The sequence below is a fragment of the Nelumbo lutea genome, chromosome 2, assembly GCF_056320005.1.
Source record: "Nelumbo lutea isolate HS-2025 chromosome 2, American lotus-T2T, whole genome shotgun sequence".
NCBI lineage: Eukaryota > Viridiplantae > Streptophyta > Magnoliopsida > Proteales > Nelumbonaceae > Nelumbo > Nelumbo lutea.
This window is the reverse complement of record NC_142685.1, coordinates 9,061,124-9,083,791: the sequence shown is the minus strand read 5'-3', so window position 1 is coordinate 9,083,791 and position 22,668 is coordinate 9,061,124. Positions and strand designations below refer to the sequence as shown.

General features: G+C 36.4%; 3 protein-coding genes and 1 long non-coding RNA gene across 8 annotated transcripts; 3 read left to right on the top strand and 1 right to left on the bottom strand.

The window, feature by feature from the left end:
* Nucleotides 1-1,501: 1,501 nt before the first annotated feature.
* On the top strand, nucleotides 1,502-2,332 carry LOC148868443 (uncharacterized). Its single transcript, XR_016107701.1, has 2 exons — nucleotides 1,502-1,863; nucleotides 1,954-2,332. It is a non-coding gene; the product is annotated as an uncharacterized LOC148868443 (long non-coding RNA).
* A 1,393-nt stretch (nucleotides 2,333-3,725) lies between these two features.
* Nucleotides 3,726-5,133, bottom strand: LOC148868442 (cytochrome C oxidase assembly protein). Its single transcript, XM_088967622.1, has 3 exons — nucleotides 4,823-5,133; nucleotides 3,991-4,117; nucleotides 3,726-3,904 (listed from the first exon to the last, which is right to left on the bottom strand). The coding sequence occupies exons 1-3, from the start codon at nucleotides 5,131-5,133 to the stop codon at nucleotides 3,821-3,823; spliced, it is 522 nt and encodes a 173-aa protein (XP_088823748.1). The 3' UTR covers nucleotides 3,726-3,820.
* A 404-nt stretch (nucleotides 5,134-5,537) lies between these two features.
* Nucleotides 5,538-18,532, top strand: RRP41L (3'-5'-exoribonuclease family protein). 5 transcript variants are annotated; one of them, XR_016106586.1, is made up of 8 exons: nucleotides 5,538-5,671; nucleotides 6,757-6,835; nucleotides 11,928-12,030; nucleotides 12,115-12,235; nucleotides 13,559-13,647; nucleotides 15,833-15,982; nucleotides 16,902-17,018; nucleotides 17,109-17,514. XR_016106586.1 is itself a non-coding variant. In XM_088967619.1 (7 exons), the coding sequence occupies exons 1-7, from the start codon at nucleotides 5,539-5,541 to the stop codon at nucleotides 18,371-18,373; spliced, it is 765 nt and encodes a 254-aa protein (XP_088823745.1). In that variant the 5' UTR covers nucleotide 5,538; the 3' UTR covers nucleotides 18,374-18,532. The 5 variants fall into 5 exon arrangements, 3 of the variants coding, with proteins under 3 accessions (XP_088823745.1, XP_088823744.1, XP_088823747.1); XR_016106585.1 differs by having other exon boundaries at nucleotides 17,106-17,514; XM_088967619.1 differs by lacking the exons at nucleotides 16,902-17,018; nucleotides 17,109-17,514 and adding an exon at nucleotides 18,284-18,532.
* A 317-nt stretch (nucleotides 18,533-18,849) lies between these two features.
* Nucleotides 18,850-22,368, top strand: LOC148868440 (29 kDa ribonucleoprotein A, chloroplastic-like). The gene is made up of 5 exons (XM_088967617.1): nucleotides 18,850-19,033; nucleotides 19,126-20,087; nucleotides 20,335-20,436; nucleotides 21,211-21,507; nucleotides 22,089-22,368. Exons 2-5 carry the CDS (start codon nucleotides 19,662-19,664, stop codon nucleotides 22,149-22,151), a joined length of 888 nt encoding a protein of 295 aa, XP_088823743.1. The 5' UTR covers nucleotides 18,850-19,033; nucleotides 19,126-19,661; the 3' UTR covers nucleotides 22,152-22,368.
* The last annotated feature ends 300 nt before the right edge of the window (nucleotides 22,369-22,668 follow it).

Sequence of the window (22,668 nt, the reverse complement as noted above, 5' to 3'; positions counted from 1 at the left end):
ATTGGTTTTGGTTGGATCAAGCCAATTTCCGGTCCATTGATATAAGTGTCAATGGATCAAGTTTGCATTGAAACCAATCTAAATTAAAATAAATTTGAACAAATTGGACAGTCCGAACATTGAATTGGATTGGTCCAAATTATTCATTGGATTGGATTGGACCTGGTCCATTTGTAATGGAATTGCATTGGACTAGATCGGGTTGGACCAAATCCGGTCCAATTAGGGGTGAGCACTATTTGGTTAAAACCAAAAATTTCAGTTTCGATTTTTTCGGTTTTTGGTTAAATCGGTTTGGTTAATTCGGTTTTGGCTAATTCGATTTTTGGTTTTGGTTTTTAGAATTAGAATTTTGGCTAACCGAATTAACCGAGCTTTTTATTATTATATGTAATATATAATATATAATATACTGAAATTTTATTTCATAATATATATTTTATAATATATAATATATAATATATGTTATAATATATAATAGAGTATATATTATTAAAATTCAGTTTTAACCAAAATAACCGAAAATCAAACCAAAAATTTCAGTTTCAGTTATTTCGGTTTTTCTAAAGTTCAGTTTTTAAAATTTCAGTTTATTCGGTTTGGTTTTTAATCGAATAAACTGAATGCTCACCCCTAAGTCCAATTGACATCCCTACATGTGTCTGAATGCTTTTTTTTTTGCAAAATGTATGCATTTTTATTTTATTAAATTTTATTATTTATTTATGGCATTAAAGTTTAATACATTTAACCCATTGAACAATTTATTATTAATTTTTATATTTCACGTTTGACCAATTCTAAATTATGCATTTCATTTTCATTATTAATAAAAATAATTGTTGTTTATTATGTTTATTTTTAATTTGATTACATAAATATGTCTAAATTTTTCTACATTTTTTGTAATTTTTTATATTTATTTATATTTTAAAATTTTAATTACCTAATTATGACTTCGTAGATTGATCAATTTGATTCCGATGGTTGAATTGCTTAACCACCACTTGATAAAAAATGATTTTGTTTTTAAGTCAATTTTAAAATATATGGATTTATACTGTTAAAAACATTGACATTTATCTAATTAGTGACATTTATTAGTGAAAAATAACTTAAAGTATAGGATCTGATAAAATAAAATGAGATTTAATACCTTAAGTATAATACTAAATGAGAGGAGATTAAATGAGGTGGAAAGTAATAATTGAAGTTATATTTTCAACCCTTACAATTAGAGATGGATTAAATACACAAATATGGCTATTATAGTGGCCATTAAAACTGACATTAAAGATATAATAAAGGGTAATTTTAGTCCAAAAAAAAATTTACACTATATTTACAATTTTATGTATAGTATAGATTTGTTACAGCTAGAAGTGACAAATAATCACCAAACTGCATAAAAAAGCTAGGAAGGAGCCTTTGATGTATTTGTGCCTTGTTTCCTTGTATAAAAAGGGCATCCACAAATATGTAAGAATAGTTCGTTCATACCGAGAAACTGATGTGGCAAGCTATTTATTTATTTAACTTCTCCAATTATCCTTTCCCTTCTGACCGTGGAAGATGATTTTAGTTAGAGTGGAACATTATTTGTTAATTGGGTTTCGTTTTATTTACCAATGTTCTTGAAGCATTGAAGTTGAATGGTAGATGGACATAGGAAGAAAGGAAGGTGCACCAAACAGCAAAACATAGATCAGACTTTGTTGAAAGACTTCAACACCAATAGTGCACTCTTTCCTCAATCATCTTCTCCAACTCAGTCATGGATCCACCTCCCCCGCCTGAAGCTCCATTGCTCCCGCCAGCTCCACCTCCACCAAACGGAGGTTCAGGCGGCCTGTTTGATTCTTGGTGAGATATATTTCTTATTTCTTCTTATTCTTCCTGTATCTGATCAAATCTGACATTCTATATCTCTGTTTTGTTTTTCCAAATTTGCAGCTTGTGGTTCCTCTGCTGTTGTGGCTTGTTCGCTGGTTGCTGTCCACCTTTGTTTGAGCCAGGACCTCCACCACCAATGTGATGCAAATTTTCCCTTCTATTTGTCACCATTTCTTTTGGGGTTTGAATGTGTATGTGTGTGTATGAGAGAGAGATAGAGAGAGAGAGAGGCTGGGCGATTTACCTTGATCACTGTGTAATGGATGTTTTTCTTTATTCATTATGTTGGAGGTATTCCTGAATGCCTTCACTGTTACATTAATATTTTCGACTCAGGAGCCAGGAGGAGCTAACTTTGTTTTCTCCTATCAATCCCTTGTGTATTTGTGTTTTCAACTTTTATATGTATGTCTAGTGGCTTAAGTTGGTGATTATCGCAGATTGATACTGTTATTCTCTTGTACTTCTCATAAGTTGGATCTTGATCCTTGATATCCCTTCATTCCGATCTTGGTAACATACATTGCCGTTGCCATATAATTGTGGGAATTTGCATTCAACACTATCTAGCGTTTAGCGTTACAGTATCGAACTGATAATCCCGTAAGATTTTAAGAATACTGTGTACAGTTGCTAGCTTCATCATTGGCAAGTGGATGTGGGCCAAAGAAAACTCCATACACTTTTTTCAAAAGCTTTGTTTTTTAACCCTTCCAACTCGTAGTGATATAATGAGACGGACAAAACCATAGCTCAAATATCTCAGTCTACCCTTTTTATGGAGTCTAGGCAAACTTAACATTTCAAAAACTCTGTGAATGCTATTCCAATATAGGTCCAAATCCGTGTCTCGCGAGCGAGGAAGCATTACTTCTCTTTTCATTCAAGCCAAGAATAAGACTGATGCAATTGATTGATCTCTGATTACTATTTTGTATCCCCTGATCCTCGCATACAGTTCAATCCTTTTAAGGTCAAATCTCAATTTTAGGGGAACCGATCTACGTTGCTAAGTAACATTCTTTCCAGCTCTCCAGGGGCACCCCCAAATTCCAAACATAAACTTCTTTCAAAGTCCTAATTCCTAAATGTTTTTCTAATCCAATCTTGAGTTTCAACTGCAGTCGTAGAAGGGAGAAAAGGGATAGTTAAACAACCAAAATTCTCATTTATCTCCGTACCAAGCTTTTGTTTGAGAACTCAGAAACACACAACAATGGCAGTTGGCAGAAACACACAACAATGCGACACACTACAATTATCTCACCATAATAATACTGTATTACTGTGTATTGACATTCTTTTGAAGAAAACTCCTGAACTGCACCTCCTTTTCTCAAAAATACAAAAGAAAAAGTGTAGTCATGGTTTCAGTGGGTCTCATTTCATTTGTGTAATGGTATTTGATTGCAGCTATCACTTGGAAAATATTATTTAAGGGGATGGGGGATGTAGCAAACAAAAAATGAGACACTACAATTATCTCACCTTAATAATACTGTATTACTGTGTATTGACATTCTTTTGAAGAAAATTCCTGACCTGTACCTCTTTTTCTCAAAAATACAAAAGAAAAAGTGTGTTTCTGGTTTCAGTGGGTCTCATTTCATTTGTGTAATGGTATTTGATTGCAATTATCACTTGGAAAATATTATTTTATCTACAACATAACCTCCCAAAATTATAACAAGTTAAGAAAAAGAAAAAGAATATAAGTATATAACCATGAAGAGGAGGATAAATGATGATTAGTCTAAAAAGTATTGGGACTGAAAATTTTTATTGGGGACTCCAAATGACCACCATTAGATCATTAGAAATGACAAGAAAGATGAAACTCAACGCCAAATAGTATTTATTATATTACTTTTTTGTTAATACAGAAGAGAAGGTGTTACACTGTAACAATCAGATCTATACAGAGGACCTAACTATCGCTTGACTTGCCCTCATTTGGACGAGGAATTCTCTTGTACTCATAGTTATTTATGTCAACTTTCGCTTGCAAAGCCTGTAAAATACAGAAGATCAGTCAGATAGGCTCCTTCCCACATGCATCAAACAGATTTTGGAAACACAGGAGAATTAGAACTCTACCTTGAGTTCCTCTTCCAGTGAAATCTTCTTAGTTTTATAACCTTCTACCGGTCCTGTTCTTGATAGTGCTTTCCTAGCCTCAATAATTTCCCACTCATGGTCGTCTTTCACCTTTGCCACATCTTTACTGAATTACAATCCAACTACACTTTAGAAGACAGCGATTCCTCACAAGGAATTTAAGAAATGCAGTGCAGAGTGAATTTGTGTTCATGCAAAGGTGCAAACCCAATTGAATTTGAATAAATGTGCTTAAATTATACATGAATAATCTGCAATTCCTACGTCATAGAACATGCAAGAAAGCTCTAAACAGGTGATGTACTCCGGAATCAATCAGCTTTATGATCTAAAAAACAAAGCTTTACTAGATGATCCCAAGACCCAAGCCCATATGAGGAGATATTCGTTTTCTCATCATCAAGATAAATAGATTTACACTTTACATGGGCAAAGGTCTAGCTTGATAAAATCTGAACACTTTAATCTGAACACATTCATCAATTCCCATAATCCCATCTGCAATAAAATTCTATGTTTAATACTGAGAATTGGGTTATTCATTCTTTTCTTCTTCCAATACTAATCAACGGTTAGGGTTCGTTGTTGGATTTCATGTACTGGTCTTAGAAATAGAAGCTGTGAAGTTAGGGACGTTGTTCAAGTAGTAAAATTCCCACTTTCATCAATTTCAAGCATATCATGCACAGTTGAAAACAATTTCGTATTCTAGGGTTTGGGTTTTCCGAACATTGCTTGACTAGTTGATTCATCACGGAGCTGATGGTAAAAATTTTAAAAATTTAAAACTGTAAATTCAATCAACACTGACCTTCCTTGCAAGAGGTGAGCAAGCCCAGCTGCACCAAAAACGGTGAGTGAAATCATAGGAAGCCCGTATCTGAGAAATGGATATTTCCTACCCCATCTTTTAAACTCCATAGCTGAACGCCGAATCTTATCACTCGTGTCTCCTAGTTTCATTTTCTTAGGAAGGTCCATTGCTGTGTCAGTAGTCATCGTTTCTTCTCCTTCTCTTACCCAGAAGGCCAGAACCCAATCCAGCAAAAATATATTAAAGATCAAGAGGGAGGAAACAGAGTCTGTGCAGAGAGAGACGATCCGAGCCGAGACTGCACTCATCTAGGGTTGTTCATTTTAGGGATTATGAACAAGAAGAGCACTGAAAGAGGGTCTACCGGTGTAGGAAAGATTGAAAAGACGAAAACACCCTTATACAACCCTTTGCTCTAAGGTAATTTTGTCTATCAGCTCTTAATTGTCAATACCCCCCTTGGCCTGGTTCCAGCTTTCCAATTCCAGCCTCCTAGGTACCGTGTCTACTCGTCGTAACCAAAAAAAATGCTCTTTCAAACGAAACTCTCTCCCTTTGAATGGTGAAATCTCTTTGTGATTCGCGGGTCGAGTGAGGTAACAAATCCAACAGGCGCATGTTAACGGGAAATCTTTAGGTGCTGGCTTCTATTTGAACGTCGGGTCGGAAGAGAGTGGGAAGTGTGTTGTGTGCACAAATTTGGAGCTCTTGAGATGTCCGGAAAGACTGCGACGGCTCCTACGACGTACTCGCCGTCTCCGACTCAGAAAAAGCGGCAACCCATTTTCAAAGATGTCGACTGGATTCGTCCTGATGGTCGAGGCTTTCATCACTGCAGGCCTGCATGTTAGTTCTTTCTCCCTTGCAATGTCTTTGCAGTATTTGATTATTTGCATTTGAAGTGTTTGCTTTGATTTTTCTTCTTTATTTCTTTATTTGATTATTTGATCGAATAGGTATCCATTGAGTGGTATTTAGTTTTGTTTTTGACACTGTATTGTGGGTTGTTGATTTTATTCTCTTTCTGTGTGTGTGTGTGTAATGAGTGGTATCAATTCGAATTTCTAGTGCGGTTTTATTGTAGTATTATAGATATTGCGTGACCTTGATTTTTCTATTGCATTTTGGACTATATTGGGGAGGTGCTCCTGTCCCTGTATCTGCCACATTAGATTGGTTGCTTACCCTCCACCCCCGCCCCCTTATTTTGAGTGTTCCTTCGGTCATAGTGAGATAGGTTCAGTGCCTCTTTTCACGTTTTGGCATGACGCTCTTGAATGGAGGTTATAAAACCGGGTGGTTTAGTGTCTAACTTTCTTTATTAAAAAATATGGTTTAGTACCTATTGTGACTCTCAAATCTCTCATATGCCTTAAGTCTGAATGTTATGTCAGGATGAAAATGGACTTTCTGGCGATTTTGTTGTCTGGTATAGTTCTTTATGCTAAAGCTTAGAGGAGCATGTATCTGTATCTTGAGTCATCATTTTGTGTTCAGGGTTTTCTTGGTTTCCACCTTGCCATATGTTAGGTATAAATCAAAATCATCTACTATTTTCATTCAATGACTAAATTAATTGGCAGCGACATTCTATACTATCCTTCTTTACAGGTCAAGAAAATGTATGCTTTGATGAAGCCTATGTTTTTTAATGATTTTCAGCTGGCTATAGTTGGATGTATACATCTAATATTTCATTCAATAAACTAAATTAGATAACAGCAAAATTCCACTCTTTGAATACTAAAATCACTTTCATATGTATTTCTTTTTTTCTACGGTTCTACTATCACTTCCACTTGTATGCATGTCTAGGCTTTTAATTCATTTTCATAAGTGTTTAGCTGCCACATTGGATGAATTGTAATGGCATTTAAGGTTCAGTTTAAGATTTATTCAGGAGAATGATTCTAAGTTGTTGGTGCTTGCAGTTTTGAGAACTGGTGCTGTGAATGCTGCCGCAGGATCTGCTTATGCGGAGTTTGGAAATACTAAGGTTATTGTGTCCGTGTAAGTACTTTTGCATCACATTAAGGCCTTTCTCATTTTCTGAACCTTCTTCAAAATCTTAGAGAATGAATAGATGAGAGCTCATGAGCTATGTTCTACTAACATATTTTCTCAGTATTGTTGGCAGTGTTCTTGTATCATTAGATATTCTTTTCCTCACGGTGATGTTTATCGTTTTCGATTGGAAATCTAACATTCTTTAAAATTCAGACTTAATGACCTTTTCTGGTTTCGTCTGGGATATGAGGTTTTTGAGTAGGCAATTAGGAAACATGGGATGCCTGTATATAAATGTGATTAAGTTTCTACTTTTATACAAGTGTATTATGTACTTCTATACAAGAGTATATGATGTACTGAACTGTGTACCAAAGGGATATACGTAACCAAGGATTTTTGCACATTGTTACTTAGGTGTCAGACAGGAAAGGTTCTATGTCTTTACTACATTATCCTATTTCAGTACTTCTTGTGATTCATGTTTCAGGCTACAGGGTTCCTACCAGGCCACCACATAACTAAACTCAGTAAGGCCTTAACCAAATTATTATGGGGCTCGTCCTGTTTCTCCTATTGACTTGCCAAAAGAAAACTTTTTTTTTTTTTTCTGGGCGTTACTTTTAATTAAAAAGTTGAAGCTTCAATGGCTGGGTTTTCTAGGGGATGATTTTAAAACATGGAATGACAGGGAAATATAGGACTTGGGCATTAAACCTTTGAGCAATCAAAGAAATTGGCTGTTTAATGGGTTGCCTGAGTTAGCCGGTCATTCCCAACATGTTGAGTGGGTGGAGGGGGTATTTTAGTGTATATGGTGTAGGATATTTCTAGTGTATGCTTTTTAGCACTAGCACTTGCGAAAGTTGAAATATATAAAATAGTATGTTTCAACAAATCATGCATATAATGGCTGGATTCAAAGCCATTGTGCTAACATGCTGCCAGATTTCTTGCTGCTATATATAATATATGTATGTATGTATGTATACAGTATATGTATGAATGCTTTATAGAAGTGCAGTTAAATTTGGCAACACGTAAGTACTAACAAATCATGTCTAGCTTCAAAAAACTAGATATAGAAATGTGATGTTAGCATGATAAATGGGATATCTATATCCATATCTTTGTTAGAAATCTTAATAGAGGGTTGTATAACAGATCATCATCATCATCCAAGCCTTATCCCAACTATATGGGGTAACATGATGTCAGCATGTTAAATGGGATATCTATACCCATTATCTTTGTTAGGAATCTTAATAGAGAGTCGTATAGCAGATCATTGTAATCATCCAAGCCTTATCCCAAGTTCCCAACTCTATGGGGTAACATCATGTTAGCATGTTAAATGGGTTATCTATACCTATATCTTTGTTAGGACTCTTAATAAAGGGTCATATAGCAGATCATCATCATCATCCAAGCCTTATCCCAACTCTATGGGGTAACATCATGTTTGCATGTTAAATGGGATATCTATACCCATATCTTTGTTAGGAATCTTAATAGAGGGTTGTATCTGTATTGTGGTATCACAAAGCAGCAGATCATCATGTCATTATCGTTTTTTTTATCAGAAACGATCATGTCATTATCATCATCCAAGCCTTATCCCAACTATATGGGATGAGCTACATGAATCCTGTTTCACCAGTCCATTCCATTTAATGCCACATCCGTTCTTGAATTATTGGTAAATCATTTCTTACTACTTCTACTCATGTCCTTTTTGGTCTACCCCTTGCTCTTCTAGCCCCTTCAACTTGTAACAAATTGCTTCTTCTTATGGGTGCTGTTGGTGGTCTTCTATGCACACGACCAAGCCATCTTAGTCTGCTTTCTCTCATTTATCACCTAATGACCTGTATCATAAAGTAGGAGATGCACTCAGAAGGGCAAGGGGTAGACCAAAAAGGACATGGGTAGAAGTAGTAAGAAATGATTTACCTTGCCTTCCAGAGTGGAAGTAGTGGATGTACTGACAAAATTATCACCTTTCCTTCCAGAGTGAATATCTCATTTAGATGGATTACTAGGTTGGCTAACTGCCTGGCCAATATTGTTGCCAGGGGAGGTTTGGGGGAACCTGATTTATATTGCAATCCACTATGCTGAGTTCCAACAAAAACCAAACCTCTAATCACAATAGGTTGGGCTAAAAAGAGAAGTGCAGGACCATGGAGGGTTGCCCATTTCTTCCATGAAATATTTGACATTCTGGCTACCTTTTGTTGTTGTTTCAGATGGATTCCTAGGAGTCTTAATTTTTTGGCTGATGCTTTAGCTAAAAGTGGGGTGGAAGGAATATGTTGTATAGTGTAAATACTTTTCTTCGGGAGGGGGCCTTTTGGTTTTTTGTTTTGGAAGCCCTGTCTGTACATCGCCTCATGTATATCTCTCCCTTTTCCTTTTGAATGAAAGTTGCCTTTTCTCAAAAAAGAAAAAGAAACAAAAATACAAAAACCAAGCGTCGATTGAATTTTGAGCCTCAAATGGCTTGTAATATGGATCCTTGCAATCAATCTTGCAAGAATATGCTACAGTTGTTAGTTTTTGGTTTGGAAGAAAGAAACTTAAAAATCATGTATGAGATATCCCATTTTAGTTTGGACAACTTTTCTTTTAAAGTCCCAATTTCTTTGATCTTTAAGTCTTACTACAAATTTGGAAAAAAAATTATATGTTCTATTCTAAAATGGTTCTGATGTTTCTATGTCAGCCATATTTGACAATCCATCTCCAGTACTTAGGGATTTTTGGGTTCTCTGTTAACTTTCATTGGCTCCTTTATGCATATATGCACATGCATTAGCATCAGCAATATTTTAGCTATGATTGTCATACATATTTTTATTTCCGATTCCTATGATTCAGTGTTGTCAATGTGGTGAGGTGATGACTAGTTGGTTTGGCCTCCCTAGGTGATGCAGTGACTAGTCTATGCCTAAGTTCCAAGTAGTTGACAACAAAAGGATATGTTCTAAATTTAATGTATTAATGCAATCTTATATTTAATGCAAAAGTAATAAGGGAAGCTGCATAGGCTGAGATTGGAAGTGGAACTCTTTGTTTTTGAAATAAGAAGTGCAACCTTGACTATCTGATGCAGTCTCTTTGTCATACCAGTGCACTACTAATTGTAAGAAGACCTAAATGAACTCCTTCTACACTGTTCCTTTATTTTATGCCTCCTTTCTATTTTATATTGTCATTGCACAACCATGTGCCATCATGAACACTTATAGCAATTAGCATGCATATGAGTATATAACAAAATAAAAATAAAGAATATATATGATTCTATTTTAAATAGTTATACATGGACATGAATGAGTAAAAGCTGAGATAAATTTGAAGGTGCCAACCAGCGGGGGTTGGTAAGGTCTCCTGCTGGTCTTAGCGGAGACTTGGGATCAAATCCTGCCTGCACCTGTGTTGTGAGATGGGATACCCCCCCCTCCCGCTATGACCCCTTCAGAAGATATAAAAAATAAATAAACAAATAAATTTGAAGTTGACCAGGTTGACTATATCAATTAGTCATTAGTCAACCTAGTCAATACATAGTCATCCTAGGCAGTTACCTCATGGATATCAAGTGACTAGTTAATGATGCAGCTAGTAAGGCCCTCAACTGACAAGCCAATAAACTTGACACTTTAATAGCATAGTTGTGCATAGTTGTCAAGGCGACGCCTAGGAGGGTGCCTAGGGGACAAGGTGCCCTTTGAGGCTTGTGTCGCCTAATCACCGAGCGGTTTTTTACTTCCTACTATAAAATACTTTTTTGTTCATTTTTTTTGAGACTATAATTATAAAATAGATATTATTAAACTAAATCGATCATTTTGTGTGTTTATATACTAATTTCTTTTCATTATTTTCTTATTTATTAGGGTTTAATCAACACAAACATTGCTAAATGCTGTATTGAACCGTCAAAGACTTCAAAACCTGAACCAATAAGTAAGGAAGAACTTAAAATTTTATCTATTCAGTACATTTTCTTCTTCCATATATTCTTCTACTACTACTACCAATACCTTTTCTTCTTTTCCCATAACAAAAATAAGGGTTCAGCCCCTATATTTTTTGAATTCTATTTTCCTTCTTCTTTTTCTTCTCATGAATATGTTAATATGAACTTTATACTTTTCTTATGAAAATTATGAATAATTATTAAGGAAATATGGTTATAGTACCTAGCCTTGCCTTGGTGCCTTGAAAACTATGTTTGATAGTAATGGTGTTCTTTGGTTCTTCTATTTTGTCCTTTTATTCTTTACTGTTTATTTTGTAAACTGGTCTTGGCCTTACTCTTTACATGTGCCGTATAGGTAGACCTGTTCATGGGGGCCCGACGGGCCTGCCCGGCCCGGCCCGACCCCCAGACGGGCTTGAACAGGCTTTTTGGTCTGCGAGCTTAACCTTGGGCCAAAAAGCCCGGCCCGACCTATAGTTAAACCTAAGTAAAAACCCTATGTGATGTCCATTTGAATAACTTTTTTGATTTGAGAATGTTGCTGATTCACTTGTAGGCCCATTGTTTATTTAAATAGGGGGGAAAACATCTAAATTAAAATAGAAAATGCCCATTTGAATAGGGAAAAATTCGAATTTCTTTTATTAGGTCGGGATTCGGGCTCGGGCCTAACATTTTTCTGTTAATAAAGAGTCAAAGCCCGGCCCGGCCCATGAACAGGTCTACGTATAGGGTATGAGTTAAATACTAAATTCCCAACTGGGAAATATCAATGGCCAAAGCCTGACTCAATTAGATAGTTGCAGCCATCTTTATAGAAGAATTTTACTTTTCATTTTCCAGATTTATTTCATATTTCTCCAACTGATGTGACACAATAGATTGGTTGGCATCATCATTAGTCTGTTGGCTGGGCCTATATCTCCTAGGTGCGACCCATACCATGAGCAGGCCTATACCTTCATGTGTCTTGCATTCTATTTTTTCCCATTCTTATATCTTCTCTTCACATAATAGTTTAATTATTAGATACTTTCTTATCAAAGCATTACCATTTGGTATTTATCAAAAATGACATTAATTACTGTTTGCTTTTTGCTACTTCAGATTTGGTCCAAGAGAAAGTAAGAAAGCAATGATGTACAGTGATATAGGCCGGCTGAATTGCAATGTCAGCTATACAACTTTTGCTACTCCAGTTCGTGGACAGGTGGGCTGAATTTCATATTTATAATTTTGTGACAACTCTTTTATGATTTAGTTCTATATTGATTGTTAAAATTTCTGTGTCCAGGGATCAGATCACAAAGAGTTTTCCTCAATGCTTCATAAAGCCTTGGAAGGGGCTATAATCCTTGAGAGTTTCCCAAAGACAACTGTAGATGTTTTTGCATTGGTGTTGGAATCTGGTGGAAGTAAGTTTATAAAATTCATTCCCACATTAATAACTTGTCATTTACTGATAACAAAATTAATAACTTCTCATTTTTTCATTTGAGGTTTGGCAACTGAAGTTGGAACACTTAGGTGGTGTTTGATAAATCTGAAATCTGATAAGTTAAAAAAGATATTAAAATTTAAAAGGTTCTGAAATCTGAAAAGAGATATAGTTGTTTTTTTACTTTTTAGAGGCTCTGAATAAAGAAGGTTGTTTGTGTTAGATCAAACCTTCGGCATCTGAAATTCACTAATTTACTATTTTACCCCTAAATTAGACTATTTGGTTGCAGCAACAAGAGAAGAAGAAAAGGGGGGGGGGGAGAGAGAGGGGCCAGAACTCGCTGCTGCTAGTTCACCGGAGGAGTTGCAGTGGCAAGAGAAGAAGAAGACGAAGAAAGGAGAGAGAGAGAGAGAGAGAGAGAGAGAGAGAGAGAGAGAGAGAGAGAGAGAGAGAGAGAGGCAAGAGTTCAAGGGTATTTTGGACTTTTGGCCAGGTTTGAAACACATCTGAACACGCTCAATGCCTGGCCCATGTCTTATTATTTCAGATCTGAAAATGATTTTCAGACCCAAATTCAGATACACTTCCAAACATGGTTTTCAAAACGAATCGGACCGGACGGCTGGACCGGAAAAACCAGGAACCAGTCAGGTGACCGGTTCTGTTTTTCCCCAAAACCAAATTTTTGCAAAAAACCGTTGATTTGGTCAGCAAACTGCTGACCCGGGCGGTTGAACCGTTCAATGGTTTTGACCTTTTTTATTTTTTTTATTGTTTTGTCAGAATGGGCCGACTGTTCGGTTCGAACGACCGGACCGTTTGACCCAGGAACCGGACCCCTGACCGGTTCGGTCAGGGGTCGGTTTTAAAAGCCTTGCTTCCAAACACCTCTGACATCTGAAAAGCAACATTTTCAGACTTCAGAGGTCTGAAAAGTGTTATCAAATGTCACCTTAGTTTGCCTAACTGAAACTGAGTTTGCAGATGTTCCTGACAAATTGTTCTTTTCTCCTTATTAAATGCCGGAAGAAGCCAAAAGTTCAATACTTTTGTTACCGGTTACCCTCTTGGGAGGGCTTTCCAGCAGTTGCTTTTTGACTTTCATGAGTTTCAAAGCATGGGAAGCTGAACAGATACACTTGTTAACAGATGTATGCTATACTTGATCATTGATTGCTTCACGATTTACACACAACAAATCGATGCCTTAACTACAATTATCTAATATATTAAAGTTTATATGGTTTACTGCCATCTCTGCCAAGATCAGTAATTGTGTTTTATTCTAATTTTGTAGGTGATCTTCCAGTTGTGATATCATGTGCAAGTCTTGCCCTAGCTGATGCAGGGATAATGATGTATGACTTGGTTACTTCTGTTTCTGTGGTATGTGCACAAATACAATTTCCCCATTTGTGCATCTTTTCTTTTAATATCTAGGTAATCCCGGGGTCATAACTGTGAAACCAAAACCTAGATGTATGCTTAGAGTTGCCAAATGACAACTGGGGAAAATTTTGCTTCTTGGGGTCTGCTTTTATATCATGCCTTCTTTGCATACATGTTCAATGCCCTCTTAAGTTGGATATGGCATTGAAAGGAGCAGAATGGCAGAACGGTATTGATGTAGCCAATGCTATATAGTTGTGAGAAGACTATTGAGTCGAGTTGAGATGAGTTCAGTTCCTTAATCATATGTTGTATAGTATGCCATCTTTTATTTGTGGTCTATGATGCATAAAATCATATAGTATATGTAGAAGCATATTGTATGTTACTTATTTGCTTAGATTCTTGCTGTAATACTTCCTTACTTGTATCAAGTGTGTTGTAATACATGTTTTCTTAGATTCACTATGCTATTGACTTGTTTTGCTTATGTGTTTGGATCATTGTTATATATGATTTCCTGAATTTAGGCATGCTTTGCTACTTAAAATGGAATTTATTCTATTGTATATGGAATATTGGAATCTGTAATTGAAAGTGACATTGCTTTAAGAGTTTAGTGATTGAATTAGTTAAATTGATTAAATCTGCTTTTTTACTTATTTTTTGTTCTTGTATCCCATTTTATTGCAGATGTATATACTGTGGTAATTTTTTTGATTTAATACAAAATGCAAAATATAGATAAATGTTCTTTATCATTTCTAATGTTCCCTTTATTCTTTGGTGCTTTTTATCAATAGTGCTGGTAGAAATAGGTTTAAACAAGCAAAAAAGAACAGAATGATATAGCTGAAGATGCACCGGCATTATGGTCGATGCCCAAACCAACTCAGATTGGTCCTCCTTCACCCCCCTCCCCAAACCAAACAAAAAAGAGCTGGAAGAGTCAACAATGTCATTAGCTGACTTCAGTGTTTGTTCACCTGCACAAGCTATTTAAAAGAAAAATCAAGTTCTTGTGAAGCCCACAGAGCTTTGTGAAATAAGAAATCAAATACTCCAACTGTGCTGCTTTTGATGAACAATACTGATAAAAAGTTCTATGAAAAGACCGTCTTCTGTTTATTCTTTTTTGGAAAAATTCAATGTTACTGATAAAGAAAATCAGAATTTTAGTATTTTAGTTCCAAAAGATTAAGGCATATTTGCTGTTCATAATGATTGCAAAAATATTTCCACCCTCTTTAGGCAGTTAGATATTGTTGTCAATCATGATCTAACATTGAAATACAGTCTTGAAGCAGCTACATATTTTTCCTGATGGATGGTCACCAAAGTTAAATTTTGGTGCTTGATCTTGCTCAATGTAAATGGAATAAATCCACTTGGTCATGCCCATGCCTGGCCTAAATGAGGAGCTTCTACCAGTGTTTATGCTACTTTCCTCATCAGAATGGTCTGGCCATCATTAGATCAACATTGATGGTCATGAATTATTTTCCAGCACGGCCCATGCTAGATTGGCCGTGATGGTGAGCCACCAGGAAAAATTATCCACCCAAGATGTGGGTTACCTGCCTAGAATACAACAATGCCATTCATCAAAAAGAAAAAAAAAAAGTGAAAATTGTTAGTATCATATTTTATTGATGGCAAATAATGACTAATGAGCAATCTAGTAAAATCTCGGGCTGGCAAGCGTGAGAATGCAGGTTTGAGTCTGAGAACAGCCACTTTGTACCCAAAACACATACACAAAGGTTAGGACCATATCCAGTCTACCCCTCCCAAGACCCCAGATAGCTGGGACCAACATTGGGTAATGGCTTTTTTTTGAAGTAATGAACAAACTGAAGGCATTTCTAAACACAGATGCAAAACCACATATTTTTTTTTTGATCAATAATAAAAAACCACATATACAAGTGCATACTGCATAAATGTACGTGCATACCATGAATATGTTTGAAGTATGTCAAGTTTTTGCTTGCATGCAACTGAAAATAGCATTTTTCAAGATTTGGCAATTTTAAGATCAAAGTGAGCTTTATCTATTAGGATGATATGATTCCACTTCTACTTTTTTATTATCAGATTATAACATATTCTAACAATTGTTTCAAACTGCTGTTGCTCCCAATATGTCTTAATTGTGTTGTATTTATTTTTTCTGCCTTAGTCTTGTCTTGGGGCAAATCTTGTCATAGATCCTATATCAGAGGAGGAGAGCTACCAGGATGGAAGCCTTTTGATAACATGTATGCCTTCCTGTAATGAGGTCACTCAGTTGACCCTCACTGGAGAATGGTCCACACCGAAGATTCATGAGGTATACATGGCATCATTACTTTTTAGAGTTTGTCACCTGAAAAAAAAGGTAGACCGGACTTTCCATTTTTTTATCAGGAAAGTGAGTTCATTTATTAATGATTGAAAAAGTTACAAGATTTTAGCTATACAGTAGCCCAAAAACAAAAGACCGGGCTTTCCATTTTGGGGATAGCTGATTGGTATCATTGACCCCATCTCCATTTGTTCTCACCTAGAAGATCTTTTACATCAAAAAGCTAGATTTGATCATTACCAAAAAAAGCTAGATTTGTTTGATATCATCAAAATTGTACATCACATACCTGCTCCTAGGTAACCAAAAGGGGGAAATTGACAACAGAAAAGGCTAGATATTGGAGTTGATGGTTACTAACTCAGTTCAATGCAAGGTCCTTGTGTAGGAGATATCCTAGGTGGGACATGTCAACCCATGCATTTCACCTATATGCTCCATATCATTCATATGCTCTATGTCAAATATTTTTATATCTTTATTGCATCAACTGCCAAACATTAGAACTAGATCATTGTAGTTCTAATCTTTAAGCATTGAAGATTACATTATGTTGGAATCATATGCTATTTGTTCTTTTACTTGAAGTAATAATTACATAAGATATTTACCATATTGCCTTCATGACTCATTACTCTTACAACACTGATATCCAACTGTCAAGGCGTGTAAACACAAAATGATCAAGCAAGAACCTAATGAGAACTTTACTGACATTATAACCTGGTGGAGGGCCAAAGTAGCCCAAGTGCTTAATAGGTCCACAGATGAGGATCAAATTAAAATGGTCTTAAAGAGATTAAACCCAGGATACTGTAGTAGGTTGATCTTAAGTTACCACCCTAGCTTCCAAAATGAAAATTGGTGAACTTCGATAATTAAATTCCATTTTCATTATCTCTAGATATGAATCATATGGAACACTTGGGAGCATTTAGACTCAAGGCTGAAAGAATTTATACTCACAAATTCACAATATGCAACAAGCATCTACATGAACCCAAAGGTTTACTCTTGTGAGGTAATGTCTTTAATCTAAGCAAGCATCAAGATATTAGAGCCACACAGGCCTGATGAGTTTTTTTTTTTTTTTTTTTTTTCTTTTTAGTAGCAGCATGGCCAACCTCAGGTCTCAGACTTTCAGCAAAAGAGCAAGGATCCTATGGAACCTGACTCCTTTTGCCATCTGTTGGAACCTTTGGTGGGAGAGAAACTGTAGAATATTCAAAAGGACATGCAGTCCTGGGAGGAAATAGTATCAAAAGCAGAGGGTCTTCTGATTAATTGGGCATGTATCCTTAAGAGTTTCAGGGTTTTTCCTTTTAAGAATTTCAGGGATCAGTGGAGACAGATTGTTTTTTGCTTGGATTCTTGATCCTTGTGTTTGCTATTTTTGGATTGTAAATTCATAGTCTCTGTAAATTATCTGTACTGTTTTGGAGGGAATCCTTCCCTCCCTTTATTGAATATACTCACCATTTCTCAAGAAAAAAAGAATATTACATATTTTTAGCCTGGTTAATCTGTGGGAGGTGTGGTCTTGATGCTGCTCTTTAGTATGATGTCCTTCACGCTGACTTTGGAGGGTCATCATGTTATCCTCCATTAGGGTTTTTGGCAATTGCATTATGATTTTGCTCCTCCTGAGCCATTTCGTTTGTTTAAATGAAATACTTGTTATCAGGTATCATTAACCCTCTTACTTCAAACAGCAAACAAATAAAGTTATACGGCATTTGAAGAAACAACATAGTTCCCAAATAGAATTCAAAGAAATGAAGTGAAATGAAATTAAAGATATAATAACTATAATTCAAAATCTTTAGCAAGCTAATTCTTTGATGTGTATATTCAATTGGATCAACTCCAAGTTGGTATTATTTCTGTATCTCCCAGTCTATGGATACCGGCCTAAACCTCAATTTTGCAAGTTTTTAACTCCTGATTGGAAGCTGACCTTGTTTCAGTGGGGATCTTATATCATTGTTTTGTTAGTAACATTAAGATAGAGTTTCTAAATTTAGTTCATGACTTCTAAGTGTGTTCTCAACTTCTCTTTTTGGCCATCCCAAAGAGACAGTTACTCAAAATGTTTGCCCTGGAAGATCTTTTATGTGGGACATACGAAAGGGCTCACATTCTGTGATCTGTGAAAATTATTTACGTTTCTATTTTATTAGTGTAACCGGTATCTCCCTCAAATTGAAATACTGTGGATGGGATGCCTACCTTTATCCCTATATATATTTCATTTATTTATGTTTCTTCTTTTTCAACCATGAACAGGCAGTGGAGCTGTGTCTTGACGCTTGCTCGAAACTTGGGGATGTCATGAGATCGTGTTTAAAAGAAGCTGCTTCTGCATCACAGGAATAGAGATATATGCTTGTCTTCACATTTTTCTAATTGGTTGTTTTTCTTGAGTAAACAGTTTCAGTTACAGAAAAATTCTCTTATTAAAAAAAAAATTCTTGTCAAGCTAAATTGACCGGCCAATTTTGATTATTTTATTTATTCAATTTGAATTTTCCACTAGTGCCTTTTACCCATTTCATTTGGAATGAGTACAAATACAAATATGTAGAGTGCAAAACCGTGTATTTTATATGTATTTGTACTGTACATATTTGTACTAAACTGAGCCTAATTCTTTCCAAATTGAGCCAAAAGGTTTGAGTTTTGAAATGCATTCAACAGTCAAAAGTGGTACTATTCCAGCATGCGAAGAATTTGCTCCTCGTTGTGCTTGCTTTGATGGAAGTCAACATTCTGTTGTGGATGTCATCATGAATGGTAAAATATCAGTTGGTCTATGCATGTTCATGGAGTCACAGTCAATGCACTCTGGTCCTGATATTGGAGGAGCTCCTCTTTCAACATTTGGACGGCATTAGCGAGCGGGGCCCAAGAGACTTTTGCTGCACCCTCGACTCGTTGTGCTGGGGCTTCAGGATTTTGGCCTCTTCCCCTTCAAACTAACAACAAATTCCGAATTGCTTCCAATCTTGCATTGGCTTCTGGATTGAAGTTGTGGTGGTAGATGCCTGATTGGTTCCAATTATCTTTTTTACTTTTCATAGTCTATCTAGTTTCTATTGGTCACCATACTTACTGGATCATATGTATAGGCCCAAAGCACACCCGTTGTCTCATTTGGCAATCCCTCCTCTGTGATTATGGTGGACAGTGAGAAGAGCACATCTGCCATGCAGCATTTCATTTTTCGAACAATTGTTGATACATTTTCCTTCTATTTCATCCATGATTCATTGCATGAAAGTTGAAATAGACCCCCACGGGCCGCTGTTGCTGTAGCCTGTAGAGAAATATCGATTTACGTTTACCTACCGCTACCAGAGAGAGGGCTGGACCCGATTTGGACCATATTGGTGTGCAAACTATATGCTTGACCACCCCGAGATCTATGGGTCGGTAGAAGACGATGACATCGCTTGTGGCCTTTTGATGGATTTTAGACCGTCAAAGTTGGGGCTTGATGGACTGATGGTTTAATGGTTCAAGTTCAGCCATTCCTTAATCCTTCACAGTTCACACAAATATCTTTTCCCATAAATATCTCAACTTTTACCTTTTACGTATTTCTGGTAGTAGGGGTTGTTGCTTTGGCTTCTAGCGCAATCCGCTATAAAATGAAGCTAATCCTATGCTCCTTCTATCCTTCTCTTTAACTCTTTCACTCTCACTCCTTGTGTGGGAAGAACCTTATCAGGTGAAATTAGCCATGGCCTCTTCTCTCGTCCTCCCATCTCTCTCTCCCAAGACCCCAGCTTTCTCTATAACCAAAAACCCTTCCATCTGTCTCTTCTCTTCCTCTCTGTCTCTGACCAATTCCCAGAATAAACCCATTTCAGTTTCCTCTTCTTCTCCCTACCAAATTCTGTCGTCTCGTTTCGTCCCCAAGGTAGCTGTTTCGTCGGAATTCGAACAAGAAGGGGAGGTTTTGAGCGATGGAGGCGAAGCTCCTTTCTCTCCTGATTTTAAACTCTTCGTGGGTAACCTCCCCTTCAGCGTTGATAGCGCCGGGCTCGCTGGTTTGTTCGAACAAGCAGGAAATGTTGAGATGGTTGAGGTGGGCTCTGCTTTTTATTTTAGTTTTCTTTTGTTTGTTCTTTGAGATATTGCCAGGGTTTCGGGTTTCCGGCTTAGCGGTACCGTGTAAAGTACAAGGGTGGTTGGATTTTTTTTTTTTTTAAAGATTTCATCTTTTCTTCCTTTTAATTTGTTCTTTCATACATTGCTATTTTCTGTATAACTTGCAAATGCATATAGGACTGGTTTTTAGAACACGCTTTGCAAACATAAGTGTTATTATGCAGGTAATTTATGACAAGCAAACCGGAAGAAGCCGGGGATTTGGGTTTGTGACCATGTCTACGGTTGAGGAAGTTGAAGCAGCTGTTCAGCAGTTCAATGGCTATGTAAGTTTTTATCTTCCAAACTCTTAATTTGATAATGCAATTGCTTCTTAGTCGTTTCTTTTTCGAAGATTGGAAAAGGGCTATTCTTTTTTGACATTCGTTAATAGGACCATCCATTTTTTGCATATTTATTTGCAGCAACCAGAAGGTGCCCCAACATTTGCTCCAGTTATGTTTACATTTTCCAGAGAAAAAGATTCAAGAGCATCTCTTTCTCCTAGAAACACATATTTTGTCTAGATTTTGACTCTGTGGCTACTCATCATCTGAGTTGCACATTTACCTCAATTTCATGTAATTGATAAAAACTCGTCACATCATTTAAAGCTTAATCAACAAATGGTCAAAAGGTAAGACCGTTCTTTGTAAGGACTGAAAATTTTAATCTTTCTGGATTCAAAACTTGCCCTGGTTTTATACTCTTGGAAATTCCTAACCATTCTCAAGTCCAAATCAACATTCAGATCCTTTGATATTTTATGTTCCAAGTAACACTGTAACAGGATAGGCCTTATTCTAGTGGGCTACTTGATAATGGATTAAGTGGCTGAACTGAATGACTTTTTGCTTTCCCTTTTAGTGAATAAAATAAGAGGAGTTCACAACCTCTTCAATAACTTAGTAAAAGACAAAGCAATAAATCATTCAGTTCAGTCAGTCAATTCAGCTGTCATCAATCGTCCCCAAAGTATCTTACAAAAACTTAAGTTCTGTGGCTTTGTAAAGACTAGTCCCTGACAACAACAAAAAAAAAAACCTTTGGTGCTATTGCAGGAACTTGAAGGGAGGGCAATAAGGGTGAATTCTGGACCTCCCCCTCGTAAGGAAGAGTTTTCGTCAAGGGGATCACGAGGCGGGACAAGTTTTGAGGCACCTCATAGGGTCTACGTGGGCAATCTTTCATGGGGTGTGGATGACTTGGCCCTTGAGAGCTTGTTCAGTGAACAAGGAAAAGTGATGGAGGCCAAGGTTGTGTATGATAGGCAGAGTGGTAGGTCAAAGGGTTTTGGATTTGTCACCTACAGCTCTGCTGAGGATGTCGACAATGCAATTTCGTCCTTGGATGGTGCTGTAAGTACCTAAATCTCTTTGTGTATGATTTATTTATTTTATCTCTAAATTATTTTATGTTTTTCTTTGCCAATTAAATATAAGCAAATTGATTTTGTGGAAAAAGTAGCAAATCAAAAATCTCTGAAGTTCCAAATAGAATGCATTACAGTATTGGAGATTATGTGTATTTTATTCATGTCCATTCATTTTTCACCATACATGGTGTCATAGACAGGTAGAGGCATATGCACATGAGCATCCATCCATATGTATCACCAATACTTTGTTTATAGTATGAGATTTTTCAATTCTACTTCTTAGGCAGTCCCTGTTAATTGTGGGTCTAATAAAAATGGGCAGCCTAGTGCATGAGGCTCCCACCAAGGTCGAAATGGAGTAACCACGGTTGCGCCAAGGCAACCAATTGTGGATCTCTTTTTTTTCTTTGTTTGTGATGGATAAGTTTACATTTGACTGTTATGATTATTTTCGTAGTAATCATTTTATTCATATTGTAGAAATATAAAATAGTAATTACTTGTACTGTTTCCATCCAATTCTTTTTCTGATTAATTTGCTTCTGGAAACATGTGGTACAGGATTTGAATGGCAGGCCAATCCGTGTATCAGTGGCAGAAGCGAGGCCAAGACGACAGTTTTGATTTTTATACCTCTTCAACTTATTTTTAAGGGAAGAAAGTTAAAACGTTAGGTTGATTTTAAACCCCAGTCATTTTAGTTATTTTTTGTTTCATTCCTTTAGTCATAATATGCTTTTGTGACCTGTTTTCTCAACTCTTCACATGGTTCAGAATCATGTATTGAGCAGTAAAAAACATTCTATTTAGCTGGAATTATTATGTGATCTTTCCTGGATAAGTCACTTGTGTTAGCCTCTCAGTGGTATGAGATGATCAATCCGGATCATCCATCAAATGATGATTGTGTGGCTTGGCTGCTTGTTCCTCCGGGAAACATTTGGAAACCATTTTAAGGAGCCATCTTAGATATCACAAGGAAAATAGGCTTATTGTGTGGACTGTCAGTTATTTAGAAGCTTGGTAGTCCGTATTTTTGTTTTTTTTCCGTTTGGTTGAGAAAAGATCTAACCATCAAAAGACGCAGCTCCAAAAAGATATAGAAAGCCTGTTTTGGGCTATTTTTGGGAAGCTCCAAATG